Genomic DNA, 15,055 nt, shown 5'->3' on the forward strand with positions numbered 1-15,055 from the left:
CATTTACCTCGGCAAATAAACGTTCCCCATTACCTAAAGTCCAGTAGCGCTGTTTCATTTACACAGTACCGCATTACAAATTAAACGGCGAACAAAACCATGAAAAATCAACAGAACGCCGATTTTGTGTACATTATAAATCTATGGGTCTAAACATTAGACGATTGTCAACATGATCGTTAGCGGCCGGTTTACTGACAACCCCAGCATTTCATCCAATTATCATCCGGAATAAAGTTAAACAGTCCATTTATGAATTTCCTCACCGGCACGCTATTGACCAATATTTGGGTCGTTATGGCAACGCGATGTACCTGAGCGACTGACGGGCGTTTGAAACAATGGGTCGGTATTGAATCGAGTCGTCGACAGCCGAAGTTGAAACTATCATCGACTTCATTAGTTATTAGTCAGGCATAGCGTTGATAACTCAATCAGGTGTATTTAGCTGCATGCATGTTTTTTCAAGGGAATCAATACTTTATGAAGGTAAGTTTCATACATGAATGACATTCTCATCTCCTTTTGTCTTTATGCATTCTCCTAGTTTAACAGGGACCTCCCGGCCACTAAGTATACAGCTGTTGACTTGCTGGGGGTCTTCAATGGTATCAGAATCTCGGGTGAGAATGTATGTTTTCCGTGTATTATTTATATCATATTTGCGCGATGAAAATTCATTCTTTTCTGACAACCGCAGCTTCATTCTTTTCTGCGTAGGCCGTAATAAAAAATAACGGAAAAAACTACTTCTACGCAAAACGTTGAGATCAGATATTTTTTCTGTGTCAATTTCGTAAATGTCATTCATTTACGTTTAAGAAGTGAGCATTTACAGAAGTCAATCGGAGTTGGTTCTCTGTGAACATGTAAGTCAGACCGATGATGAAAGTGACTTTATTTTGTATTCAAACAGTATCAGTAACCGCTGTATTACTACGGGAAGACCCGCAGGGCACCATTATCTTCACTACGGGTTCACCTTTGTGAGACAACCGTAGCTGTAGGCTAATGTCCAAAGTAAATAGGGAAGTATTTATTAGATTGCGGCGTCTCTCGCTGCAGCGTTAACTCATCTGACTTATCCTTTCCAATGATTCTCATTAAAATACAACCTGTCTAGACCATTTTAATAACCCAACTCTATTATAATTCCATGGGATGATAAACTGGTTTTTTTTTTCAAAGCTTAGTGATGAAAATAGTCTACAATTATTCCTCCTCGTAGCATGAATGGTTTGTTCATTTAATATAATAATAAGCGCACGTTTTTTCATATATCAGATGCTTCCATCGCCTATTACATCGTTATATCATGATGCATCGATGGCTCAAAATCGATAACTCTCAAGTAGAACCACTTATTTCTATTGTCTTCATGCGATACAGGTGAAAATGTGTTGTATCGATTAGTCAGGATTTTAATGACACTTTCTGAAAGGTTTTACAGCAGAATTTCAGCTGCCATATCCTCTTATTGCGACACATTCGATAGTCGCTCCTCGCAGAGTATCATCTATCACTAGAACCCTTATCATGCACCTGAGATACAGTACTGAATGTCCCAACTCTGAATGGCTTTCTCAGCTCTAGCCGCGTTCAAGCTATCACTATAGTGAGTCCATTCTAATTTGGCCCCCCGTAGCTGGAATGGACCAAATCAATGCTGTTCGCAGACATTTCTGAATCAGGTGTTATCACTGACCGGTCCGATAACCAGTCCAGCCAGATAACCAGTCCAGCCAGTTGACCGGTCCAGCCAGATGCATGACTAACTTTGTTCACACGTACAGAAATTTGGAACGGACCTGGATCTGTCTTTTTAGTCGGTCTTTAGTCAGTCTTTCCATTCTAAAGTTCAAATTTAAAACGGACTAAATAACATAGTGTGTCTGTGAATTCGACTTAGAGCTCTTACCCCGAGCTGCTATGGTTCGGAACGTCCCAACTCAGTCAGTTTTCTGAGCTATATTTTGAATTCGATACGGCCACTAAATTGATGGCCAGTGGTCACTAATGCATTTGACTGGTAAAACCATCGCGTATATAGATTAGCGAGATTAATATGATAGATCGGTGCAATCGTAGCCCTTTATTCATATATTAGTGGCACGATTTATTCCCGTGGGTTCAAATCTGCAATTCACTCAGGGATTGATTCCATCCATTAAGGACTCTGGCAAACATTCGGCTAAAAGCAGTAATGAAGCCGCTAGATGGGTCTTTATCAGATTACTCCCTGTACCCATCGGTCTATAGGGGTTTAGTGATGATTCGTGGCACGTCACTGAATTTACTGCATCTGGAAAATGTATTCGAAATGCATTTTTCTGCCGCTGCTGCGATCTGCGATCTGCAATCCGAATTTCATTTTCGATGCAACGGATGAACGGTTCATTTGTGGACAGTTTATGAATCAATTATGATTGTCGCGTAAACGTCGGTTTCGATCTCTCGGGAAATTTCGATATGAACGAAACCGGGGACAATATCTCGAATCCAGGGACGCGGTTTGAGCAATTAAAATTTCATACGAAATACGATACATATATTAATCATTTTGCGGAGTAATATCGGATGTATTCGTCGTATTAGAACCAATTTCGCGGCTCATCCTTCATTTAGTTGTCGCCCGTTACCATTCAAATTGAAATGTTGTCGGGATGCGTTTAGCTTCAGCTTCGACTTGATAATTTCGCCGAGGAGAGAAATAAAGCGAACTGCGAAAGCGATGTCGATGACGAACGAAATGTTAGAGGTATGAAGCAGACCTGACTATGTCTCATTAATTACACAGTTGTATCTACTCGACTCTTTAAGAAGCTCAAATTCTCCCAAAACTATCGAAATACTCACAAAATCAGAATTCATTCTCGATTAAACTACTATCTTTCGTGTTGAATTACTTTCATTTTTGGGGAAAAATCCTACAATTAGAGATATCAGTTCATCCGATCTGTTGAAGGCTGTATAGATAGAATCTGATAGTGGACCTGTTTAAAATAGAGCGTCGAGTAAGTTGTAGACAGAGTCTAGTCTTTAGTTTAGTATGCTTTTAGCTAACTTGGTTTGTTTGTTAATAGATGGAACCATTTCCTCAAACAGTACGAGTAACTTCCGTTGGCAAATGTGTCGACTACGACGACGACGCAGAGGCGCTCTCTCACATTGCTGCTGAAACAAACTCACAGACTTTGATTATTTGAGACTAGCAGAAAATGAAGTTATATCTTGTATTAATAATTATCATGTATGCTTTGAAGTCGTCACCGAAAAAAGAACGCCGAGTCGCTCAATTTACATCTTATGATATGAAACATTATACTTTCATTCCCGGGTATCATTCTTAGAAATACTCTTTCTAAAGAGATTAGATATTCTCGGCTAGCGTTGTTTTCAATTTCCATGGATGTTTTATAGACTCGGGTTTTCCAAGGTTTCCCTTTTCGGATGACTCATTCTAGACGCAAACAAGAATGGAAAAAAACGACAACGTTTCCTATGATTTGTTTTTCATTTCTCTATTCGGTTTAGTTAGGCCTACGTGAATGATACGGACAAATTGAAACCCTACCCGCTCGGCCAGGACTCGCGGGATTACATGAAGAAAAAAAAGCGTTTCAGCATCGTCATAAATTGAAAGAAAAATCGTGGAATTCGGCCTCTTATTTCACGTATGGCTGGCTGTAGATGCTGTAAGAATGTTGTTAAAGGAACGGGGATGGCATTTTTATGAGTTGTGATAAAACGCTCTGTTTCCTCTGTTTCCTCAGTTGCTCTCGCTCTTCCCATTTATTCTCATTACGAGTACTGGCCATCTGGAAATTTCATTTATACAGGACATAAACCAGTTTGATATGAATGCCTCGGCGTAGTTGGTCTTTTTCACTCGGTTTTAGTTGATATATTTCCTCTCGAGGATTCGCGTGTTTATATCATTCACCTTTTGGCAATTACCGCTAATTTGTCAGGTCTTTTTGTGTGAGATTTTATTGTAACCCGTTTCATCCCTGAGGAAATTTCTTTGCGATCTTTTCTTATGAGAAGTTAGTTTTTCCAGAAATGATGACAATTCTACCGCTGGCCAAGTGTCACCATGACAACTTTATACATACAAGCAAAAGGGATGAATATTCGGAACATAATTTGGCGATGTTAGTTTTTATCATTATTAAACTGAGGGATCTAATTGCTTGCAGCTATGAGGTATTAAGAATTAAAATCTCTGGATATCAAAATGATATTACCTCTAAAGTCTTAATATGTATCATAATAGAATGACGTATCATTTAGTACAAAACTAAAATCATTTATTATTGCACTGGGTAGAATATCTCCCGGCTGATGAAATTAATTCATTAATTCGATTTTATTATCATCGATCACAAGGTGCCTGGACATCCATGGCATCTGTCCAGGTTATCATAAAATATCATGTAAATTTGAAATGAGTCGACAATACAGGTTGCTGGTTCCTCAGTCCAGTAGTGACTTGTCACCTTCGCTCGGTAGAGGCTGATATTACTCTCATGAACTGCGAATCCATCACACAATTAAACTGATGAGAATTGACATATGCTCGGTGTACTTCGTAATTGGTAATTTTCTCATATTGGTCGGGTGGTAATATTGACAGGGCTAATAAACGAGACATATTGTCCACGTAATCGCAATTGATGAGAATTGACAGTCATCGACAATCGTCCAATATATGACTATTGCATTAATATCTTAATATAAAACCCATCAGACCGCTGTCCATAGTCGTATCATATTCTAACCTGTCCCGGTGTAAGATGGTCTTTCGTTCTTCGGATGCAGCTCCCAGAACTTGTTGAGCCGTCGTATTTTCGAAAATTCAAAAGCTATTTTCGAACATCCGAGTTATTTTATCTCATTCGCAATGACAGGACACGTTCGCTCAGCCCGTATTGAAAGTCGTTTCGAGGTCATGTTGATTTTGGATCAAGTGTTTAATCAATACATGGAATTTAGAAAAAATAACACTAAGTCTGGTTTGATATATTGAATTGGTTGTACGCCTTCGTACAGGTTGATAATGAACGTAGATTTAAAATTTCTGAGATAATGAAAGTTGTAAATAATGAGACCACAGAAGTGAAGAAAACTGATATAAGTTACTTAAAGATTGATATACAATCCGATGTCCCCTATTTATCCCCATTCTAGAAGTTTTTCCCTATCATCCCGAATAGCGTCGTACATGTGATGATATGATTTTTGCTCATACGCTGGACCAAAATCCCATAATTAAACACAACATTTCTCCCTGTGGCGTAATGGACTTAATTATTAAAACGGCAGCTGTTAGTAGTCCTGTAGTTTGAAGCTACCACCCCTATTGTCCTAGTCTGAACGATTAAGCACAGCTGACAGAGTTGTACAGGGAGTGATAGACGGCCCCGGTGTGTGTCAATCTACTATTCTCTCTTCACGTTCTCACTTGTTTCTCTCCTGTTCAAACGTCGGTCGTCGGTAGTCATCCGGTCATCGCTATCAGTCTCGTCACATTTCTACACCGTAACTATTCTATATGCTTCTACAAGTTTGTCAGGTAAGCAACGTCGTCAAAATCTCTTCAGAACAGATTCCGATTTCAACTTCGATCATTGATTAGTATTTTGGCATATATTAAACCTGCGTAGCATTTCTCGCTTCTGAATTTGTTTTCATAATGCTTTTTTCGTGCTGTATGTTAGTATATAGATTGCGGATTAAAGCATTATACGTGATGAGATATGATCTGATATGATATCTGTTGTGTCACACATGAGATATGATCTGATATGATATCTGTTGTGTCACACCTGTGGCCATCTTATATTGAATATAACATCCTGAATGCTTTGTAAAAACCATTCGTATATACACGCAGCATTCACTGGTTTCACTTCTATTTGAGATATACATGTAGTATATATATGCATGTATGAACGTGTATATTTATAATTCATACATGTAGGTTATTGTGCTCCTATCACCTAGTTTTACTGTTTATTGAGTCATTAATATGATAGGCTTGGCAAATTTGTTTTTCGAAAAAGTTATTATTACTTTACGAAATCACGCATTATTTTCAAATCACGTTGTTGTTGTACACGGTCTTCGGAGATAAATTCCTAAGCGTTTAATCACGGCTATTTCATCTTCATAAACAGTCGGTAATCACTAATTCGACCCTCTCTTTGAAGTCGCTCTAAGTTTTTTTTAATTCGTAAAATCGGCTTTATTTTTTTCGCCTCTGGCTCGAGGGCGTAGTCAGTTTTCATATGCGACAGATTGTCACCGGATTTCAAATCAATACCAAACACTTGTCACAACGTCATTTACAATGTGTGGCCGTTTAGCTTTTCAATTTCTGTTATTGGATTACTTTGGTTACCCACATGCCGCGTCCTGCCTGCAACACATGACAAACATGTGCCACGACTCAAAAACATCTCCCTTCATGGTTACGCTCTATTATGCTCTATTCCCAGAAAATTGTCTTCTATATAAATGCGTTGCGTTTTCATCTCACGGAATTGAAGATTCTTGTTTTCATGTCGAACGTTATATTATCATGACATTTTTTAGCGTTCCCAAGTGGAAGTAAGGCTCAAAGCTGAGCAGATGTACAGAAATGATTATTGTGATTATATCGTCCCATACAGAGCAGCTGGATTGTCATAAAATACAATTAGCGACATCATTTATGTCTATATATTCATATGTAAAAATATGTATATGTTTTTATGATGAATGTGTTCTTATTTTCTGGATGCCAAAAGTCAGAGTTTCTACATAGATAGCGGCGGCGATCGTACAAGCTTTTTCGACCCGGGCCGAATCTAGCACAACCAATAACGTTAGACCAGACCAAATTTCAGCAAGGATCGTCAGTGAACTAACTGGCACAAGCATAGCATCGTTTTGATAGCAGTTTAGAAATGAGTGATTTACGTGTAAATGCACTCAGATTTGAAACGGGGGTGTGATCCACTTAGGCCAAACGGGCTCCTTGTGATTGCGGGGCTTATGTTTCATCATGGTTTCATTTGCGAAAACTTCTGCAAAGCAAGGCAAACAAGTGTGATGCATGTCCTTTGAATTGATAGGGTTGGGGGTCGGCTGTTCATCCAATTTCATAGCCTGTATAGGATCAGTGGGTATTAACAAATATCGTGATATTCCAGTTATAGAGTTCATCTAATGCGTAGAATGAATATTTGCTGAATTCAAACATAGAAAATATATGAATATGCCAGCTGCTGGCAAAATTATTAGGTGAAATAGCACAACTGACAGCTGTATTTAATTTCGCCAGCGTTGATGTTGCATTTTCTATCAGAGCATCGCACGGGTTTCGAACAAAATGTGTCATTATTATCAGTCTTGGAGAGAGAACCGGGTATCGTTTTGAATCTCATCACTAGTATCAGGCGACATCTTATATTTCTGAAGTTTTACTCAGTTGTTCGGATAATAGTTCGGTGTCCAACGTTCGCTTTAATCTGAAACCGCTTGCAACCGGTCCCATTACTGAAAAGCGTTAGGTGATTATTTTTATGGCAATACAACTCCCGGTGTCTTGAAGGTGAAAGATTACTGACAACTTTTCTGATAAAGCCGGCTTCCTTTGTGAATTGTCCTTTTTATCTGTTCGTAGAAACTGTAACTTCGAGAAAGATAATGTTTCGTGACGTAAAATTTCCTCGTGTCGTCGTCGAATAGACGGGGATTGCCGCACCACTAGGGATTATTAGCTATCAACAAGAATACAGCCCAAAAATGGTAGTTGAACAGCGCAGTAGATCATGTTTCAGAAATTTTTTCTTAGATATCAGTAATTCGTGATGAATTAAATCGGAAGTACAATAGATGCCGGCGCGCTTTATCTGAACGTCGATTAGCGATGTTTCGCCCAACTTTTAACTTGGTCGATTTTATGTTTATAAAACGCATTATGTGAACATTATAATAATCCGTATGTTACGTCATGACGATTCTTTCTTCAGACGCGACATCAGTTTCAATCAAGATGTAACAACATAGAAAAATGCCGGGAATGTGTGTTATCACCTGAGTAGTTAAATGTGATGTTTGGAAGATGTGTATATCGATAGGACAGGTGATATTTCATAATTGTCACTATCACTGCTTATGTGAAATACCATCTGCCCTATACGCAGTATTTATCTAGGCCAAGTATCTGTATATAACAACGTCACACGATCATAATGTGATTACAAATATTCATAATTTAATGCTAGGACCAACATCCGATGGGTCTCTTCAGGGCAAAATGAAATTCTACCAGCAGACCAGACCACTGCACTGCACTGGTCTGCAGACCACTTTCCAAAATTTCTGATAAAATTGTGACTGAATTACAGAAATCGCCCTGTTTTGATTCTTTCGGCAAAATTGTGCCTGACAGAAGTCTCTTTGAGGCCCCTGGATCGACTCGTGAAGCGAGGCGTTGAATGTGATACGGGTATTTGTGAGTCAGTCGGGGATCATCAGAACTTTTTTTCAGAAATGTGACACAAAACTGACACCATGTATACACACTAGTGTATGTTCCACGCAATGACATTTAAATGATCCGCCACCTCTCTCTCTCCTGGGAAGGCCGCCGCAAATATGAAATTCTTCGCGAGTATTACTCATAACTAGTTGATGTAATCTTATGATTCGTTATTATTTTGTGTCTTGTAGCGTGGTTCTGAAGAGTTACTTTCTCAAACTGGCATGGTTGCGAATGGCACTATTATGAGTCCTACACAAACCAATATGGCTGATGTTAATGATGCAAAAAAGGTTAGTATTTTTATCTTAACGATATCATCACTTCTTCGAGTCGATTCTTTTTTAATTCTCTGCAGTATTCATTGTCACAATCATATCGGAAGTTGAATTCACAAGAAAAAGCAGATTACTTGAAAATGAGTCATTTTGTCATGTATTGTATTGATGTTGATTCTATGGATTGTGCTTCAGCTTCCAGCGTGGTTTTAATCTTCAGTTGTGTGCCCAGTAACTGTAACTGTGTATTGAACGTATGAATAATGCACGGAAACTTTTATGAAATATTAATTGTTTATAAGCCTCAAGTTTGTTGATTATACCGTGTACATGTATTCCTCAGTATCTGCAGAATGTATGCCTGAGCATGGGCTGGATATGTAAAACATTCTTTTCTTTAGAATATTAAATTCAGACTCGGAATTCAGTTGTCTACCAGCGTTTAGTTACTGATTGTTAGACTGATGAATATTCTCTGTGAAGTGGGAAGCGACAATCTCAATAATGAAATGAAAATACAATGTGCTTGCGTTGTTGATAGTCAGTTTACCACTGGAGACGTGCGTTGGGTTTTTATCGACCACTTAAGGAATTTCAGTATTTCGCAGTCGCGAAACAAATGAAAACAACTCTTCAAAACATGTGTTTTTATGACCAAGCATGCGTGATATCAGTAACATTCAGCCGATCATTGTCATCAGAGCATGAAAACTTCAGATTAAAACGATTACAACCTTTTCTATTGGCCTCATTAAATAGAATGGTTCGTAATTTACATCGTTTGATCCTGAATTTGAAACGAGCACTTCGGCTAGTAGCGTAACAATAAGTATAGTTATATAAGTTAATCGAAGCTTGAAATGATCGTCTTTTCTCGAATCAAAAAAGGAATCCCTCGTGGCAAGTAGAGTTGTCATATAAATTTCGGGAAGTTTCTTGCATAGATATATCCCCGTGCAGACATTTTTGATATTGAAACGATACTTCAAAATTTATTACAAATACATACACTTTATATGGGAAATGAGTTTGAACATGTAATGAGTAGCGACTTACACGAAAGGTACGCCGTTACTTCATGAGAACACTTCGCCCTATCGGTTTATTGCCTTGCACTGTCAACTCGTGTTACTAAAATATTCATAAAAGTGTCCAAATGACTTCATTGCCAATGATACAATATCCTATTGGTGAAGAGTTAATATCCTCTACGTTCGGCATTAGTCTAGAGAGCACGCCTGACAAAGAGAAATTATACCTGTCACAAATCATCATTTAACTTTGATGCGATCTCATCAGTAAGACAATTAATAAGCCACAAGTCATTGTCGACAATGATGAGAAACCACTAAATGCCTGCCATTAGCATCTCATTATTCACCTGAAGCTAAAAAATCCAATCATTCATTCCTGTAATGAAGATACAATAGTGTCGCGTTTAATGATGGGTGATACAGTTAATGATTCAGTGACACTACAGAAATCAGAAACGGTGTCACGATGAATCGCTCTGTTCTCTGATGTCAATCGAAATAGACACATGGTAGAGGTTGTTTCAGAAAGAGTTACTAAAGCTGAAGATGAAAGTTTTTAGATATTAGTTCGAAGTAAGCTTCAGCTATCTATTTTACATCTCCTGTTACATATTTTTGATATTATACCTTATTCTCAGAGGTATATGACAATGTTTTTGGAAACGAAACAACTATGAATACAAGTTGTTGCTTCTGACTGATGTTGATCATGGACAATTTTAACATAGATGCAATTTAGTTTTGTGGTTGTTATATTGCTCCCTGGCGAATTCTGAATTGCTGTGATCTAAGTTTAAATTGCTGCAATTAGCACCATCTGATATTGCTTGTGCATCATTGTAATGCAATTTGCTAAAAACCTATAAAGTAATTAGCCAAACTTGAGTGCATTCAGCTACATTTATGGTAGATCCCTACTGACTTGGCTTAAATGTAATGGCAATGTGAGCTAGCATATCCTTTTAGGCGCTCCCATAACTATAATGCAAAATTTGTAATATCTTGATAGATTTGACCTTTTCTCTCCTGTAACAAAATTTGTTCCCCAAATGATGAAGAATATTATGTATGTGTTTTGTAGGTTAAGTTAGACCAGTCCCAGGCGGGTCCGTCTAAAGTGCTTCATGTGCGAAATGTACCACAGGATGCTACAGTAGCGGATATCGTCATGCTCGGAGTCCCGTTCGGAAAGGTTACGAATTACGTCCTTCTTACGAAGAAAGCCCAGGTACGTTCTATGACGATACGTATTAACGTTTAGCTTAATACGGATTAATGTAAAAATGAATGAATTAATCAATGTCCGATGTCTCCTGTAAGCAATAACCGAGTAACTGCTAGATAATGGATTTCGTGAATCTCGTTTTACTGATTCCGTAGATATTATCAACTATTCACTTAGAACTGAAACATCCGGAAAATATAATTCGATGACATTAAATTTGCACGTGTGAAGAAATTTATGGTTTCCGCGATATTAGCAGTCGGCTATAATGAGATTTTCAATTTTGATGAATGGCGATGATAATCTATCATATGAATGGTAAATGTAGTCATCTCAGTACTGAAGGTCATTAAAGCTTGTAAAAGGGAGGGGGGGTTTCAAGAGATTTATCATGATTTGTACCTGGGGTAGTTTCAGTTTCCCGTCTCGAGTGTGAGTGTCTATGAAGTGGATATTACTGGAAGTTGAGCGCGTATGAAAATGACCCATGTGCGCCTTCAACTTCATGGTGTAATGATGTATCTTTCGAATTCGATCTGTTTTTCAGGCTTTGGTGGAAATGGAAGATGTACAGAAAGCTACTGCTATGCGGGATTATTATACAATGCACACACCTCAATTACGAGGGAAAAACGTCCATGTCCAGTTTTCTAATCACATTGAATTAAAAACAGATAGTGCCTCACCACAGGTACCTTTGCATCCTTCTGCTGCCGGTGTCGTAAGTTTCTGCTTCTTGCACGCTATTCCGCCCTACTAACTACTTAAAGTGCCCGCTAGGTGGCAGTGTCTGCATTTCTGTTGCATGTACACGTTACCGGCGATGTGGTACACGACAAAAAACATTCTCGATTCGGCGTTTTCGACGGCGTTTTACTGAATTCTGATCGTACTCAATAGAGTGTAACACTGTTTGCTCAATCTGGAACAGCGAGGATAGTCACGCCTCGGTGAACTCTTTACAATCAGTTGATTGCCGTTTTAAAGTGTTGAATCTGTGAATGCGTAATTCCCCCGTGCTAACATCCAGTCATTTAGAAAGATAGATAACAACCTGAAACCTCTCCCAATATGTGGAATTCTTCACAATTCTCTCTCGGTGTAACTGATACTCTGCTGTTATTAATCTTTCTGATGACTTATAAAAAAGACCTTTGAACGAAATGTTTACCAGTGTTTTTATCTACTTTATAATGATGTCGATAAGTTTATAAGATTTTATTGTGATCATCGGTGGAAACGGATTCTATTATTCAGCTTTGATATGGGATCAAATACTACCTGAAAGACAAACTGAAGCCATAGATCTTCTTTGTCTTGTCTTTATATACACTTTGACCATTTATTAATGAAAACATATAAGAAGTCCAAAGCCTTAATTCGGTCTCTTGGTATTTTTGAGCATAAAAAATCATCTTAATACATACCATAATTCAGTTATCGTAAAATGAAATGTCATTGATAGTAATCATTATTGAAAATGACAAATTACTTTAACGTATAATTAGATTTGTGACATGATTAAATCAAGATACTTCATTCTCTACCGCGTCTAACCTCAATAATAATCTTATTCCGTTTTTTAATAACGCACAAAGCGTATCAACTTTCATCTCGTGCTGCTGGCCATTAAATAATTTCGAATGACAGGCCGTAAAATGCCGCCGCAATTCTAAACTTCTTATTACACGTCTATATGAAATAACCAGCATGTATCTGTCGCCCGAGGAATGTTAAACTTTACCTATACCGGTATGTTTGGCTTATGTTTATATTCATCTGCTATTGTCTTGGATCCTTACCTCAATCTCTTCCCTACCTCAATATAGTTTTATCTGACATATTGATTAGTTATATCATAAACCGTTAGGTCGGGTACGGATCACCGTGTCAGCTGTACGTATTTGTCAACCATGTCTCGGAACAATCGCTGTGCTTTTCGTGTCATAAGATTTAATTAAAACTTTTTCGCATATTCCAAATGAACCAGTGTTTAAACTAGTCGAGGAAACAGTAGTGATTGTTGTCAGGGCACTGTATCCACCATCTACGTGTTTTTTCTATGCGTATTAAGCTCGACACTCTTTGTCATGCGGAAATGTTTGCAGAATAATTGCAACGTAACACCGAGTTTACTTCCTGACATGTGACTACATTACCACCAACATTCTTTCTAAATCAACAGCTAATTGTAAGCCTCATGGGGACCAGAACAACTACATATCTAGTATCGTTGAATGTAGCGGTTTCATTACAAACTGCGTAAACTTTTTAAAAGAATTGAAGAATTTAAGTTCTTTTTTTCTAATGTAGAATATGTTTTCTTTTTTACAGAACAATATGACACAAACAGTTTTACAGGCAGCCAATGAAGTAGTTAGTGATGAAAATAAGAAAACAGTCCTTCGTGTGATAGTTGAACATTTATTGTACCACGTTACAATTGACGTTCTGTATGAGGTATGCAATGAGATATTTTCTAATCCATCCAGTCATGCGCTGTGGTATTCTTCATAAATTCTTTCCATTCTATTCTGTTTAATCCTCGCGTATGTCATGTTGCAGATATTTCGAAAATTCGGTGCTGTCCAGAAAATAATCACCTTTAACAAAAACAGTATGTATCGTATTTCGTGATTGGAAAAAACGTTTTATCGACGTTCGATGAAAAGCGTCGTAATAAGTTTTAAATATTCTTTACTTTCAGACACATTCCAAGCTCTTATTCAAATGGCCAACCCTCTTTCTGCGCGTTTAGCAAAAGATGTAAGTACCATTATCAGAGTGAAAGTCAAACATTTTTGAGTACTGCACATCTTGACTCATATTGTATCAAATTTAAGGGTTAACATCGAATGTTCCATTAATTCTTAAATAGCGGCCATTTTAAAAGCCTCACCGTATCAGCTCTTTAAGTGATGATTTCACAGATGGATTTGCTATATAATCTTTACTGAATTTCAATAGGGTTAATCAATGACAAGAGCTACATTTAATGGAGTATATTCTCCTTCAATGCTTCATAGCATGCTCTTAATTTGCGAGGTTTAAAGATTGACGAAGAGTGAATTGTATAAGAGTAATCATTGATAGAACTTCGGATGTAACTATACTATATTGATCTGTACAGACGCGCGTTTTGCCTTAAGTTCTATTAATTGGTTCGACAAAGTAACTGTCAACAAACTCGAGACGAAATAAAGTGTCGAATTTCCATCGAATTCATATAACTGAAACGAAATTATGTTTTCATACAGGATCTGAACGGTAAAAATATTTACAACGGTTGCTGCACATTAAAAATCGACTTTTCGAAACTTAACGCACTGAATGTGAAATACAACAATGAGAAGAGTCGTGATTTCACGAATAATAATCTACCGGCTGGCGACATTACGTTAGATCAAGGTGTTGCTGCTTTTGGAAGTAAGTATTTCATGAAATGATGTAGTAACATATACGTATATATATACACTCGGTATGTAGCACTTATCATACAATATATCAGTTTCTCGAGAGACTGATAGATTGTCGTATAAATGCACTCAAGTCACAAGTCCTATCACAAACCATTTAATTGACAAAGAGATAATTTTGAGGATCGGGAACATTTTCGATACAAGAACATATCATTAGGAGGCATCTACGTAATCGTGTTTGCATGAAATACAATTATTCTCCCCGGCTTTACATTTATATCAACTAGGAAAAAACTTTCCCTTCACAACCTCCCATCATAGCAGGCCCTGGGTGTTCAGTATTTTTGCCTCCTCAGTTGCTTTCTAATTGATTGAGTTTGTACAGCTATTTGTGTAATATTAACTGCTAATGCATCATTGTCCTGTAATGTTATTCGGATACTACCACTACTAACCAGATGGTGTTTGTTAATGCAATTAATTCCATGCGGTCACCATTCTCCGTAGAAGAAAAACCGTTCGATCAGCGTTTTTAGTTTTCGACTAATGACGGGTTTCGGCATGAACCC

The 15,055-nt window shown here is 37.7% G+C and overlaps 1 protein-coding gene across 24 annotated transcripts in view; it reads left to right on the plus strand.

Annotated features, from left to right (window-relative positions):
- LOC141899452 (polypyrimidine tract-binding protein 1-like) overlaps window positions 1-15,055 on the plus strand; it is a 66,948-nt gene that overhangs the window by 41,287 nt on the left and 10,606 nt on the right. For 21 of the 24 annotated variants that reach the window (XR_012618625.1, XM_074785773.1, XM_074785787.1 and 18 more), the window contains 7 exons: window positions 8,722-8,823; window positions 10,924-11,070; window positions 11,615-11,788; window positions 13,402-13,527; window positions 13,633-13,684; window positions 13,775-13,833; window positions 14,325-14,493. Coding sequence is in view for 23 of the 24 variants with exons in the window: in XM_074785773.1 (XP_074641874.1) it covers window positions 8,722-8,823; window positions 10,924-11,070; window positions 11,615-11,788; window positions 13,402-13,527; window positions 13,633-13,684; window positions 13,775-13,833; window positions 14,325-14,493 (829 nt within the window). In the remaining variant the exon portion in view is untranslated. Of the gene's footprint in view, window positions 1-5,440; window positions 5,576-8,718; window positions 8,824-10,923; window positions 11,071-11,614; window positions 11,789-13,401; window positions 13,528-13,632; window positions 13,685-13,774; window positions 13,834-14,324; window positions 14,494-15,055 lie in introns of those variants that run through there. The other 3 variants (XM_074785785.1, XM_074785766.1, XM_074785789.1) reach the window with 3 other exon arrangements.

This window comes from Tubulanus polymorphus, chromosome 2 (assembly GCF_964204645.1).
Source record: "Tubulanus polymorphus chromosome 2, tnTubPoly1.2, whole genome shotgun sequence".
NCBI lineage: Eukaryota > Metazoa > Nemertea > Palaeonemertea > Tubulaniformes > Tubulanidae > Tubulanus > Tubulanus polymorphus.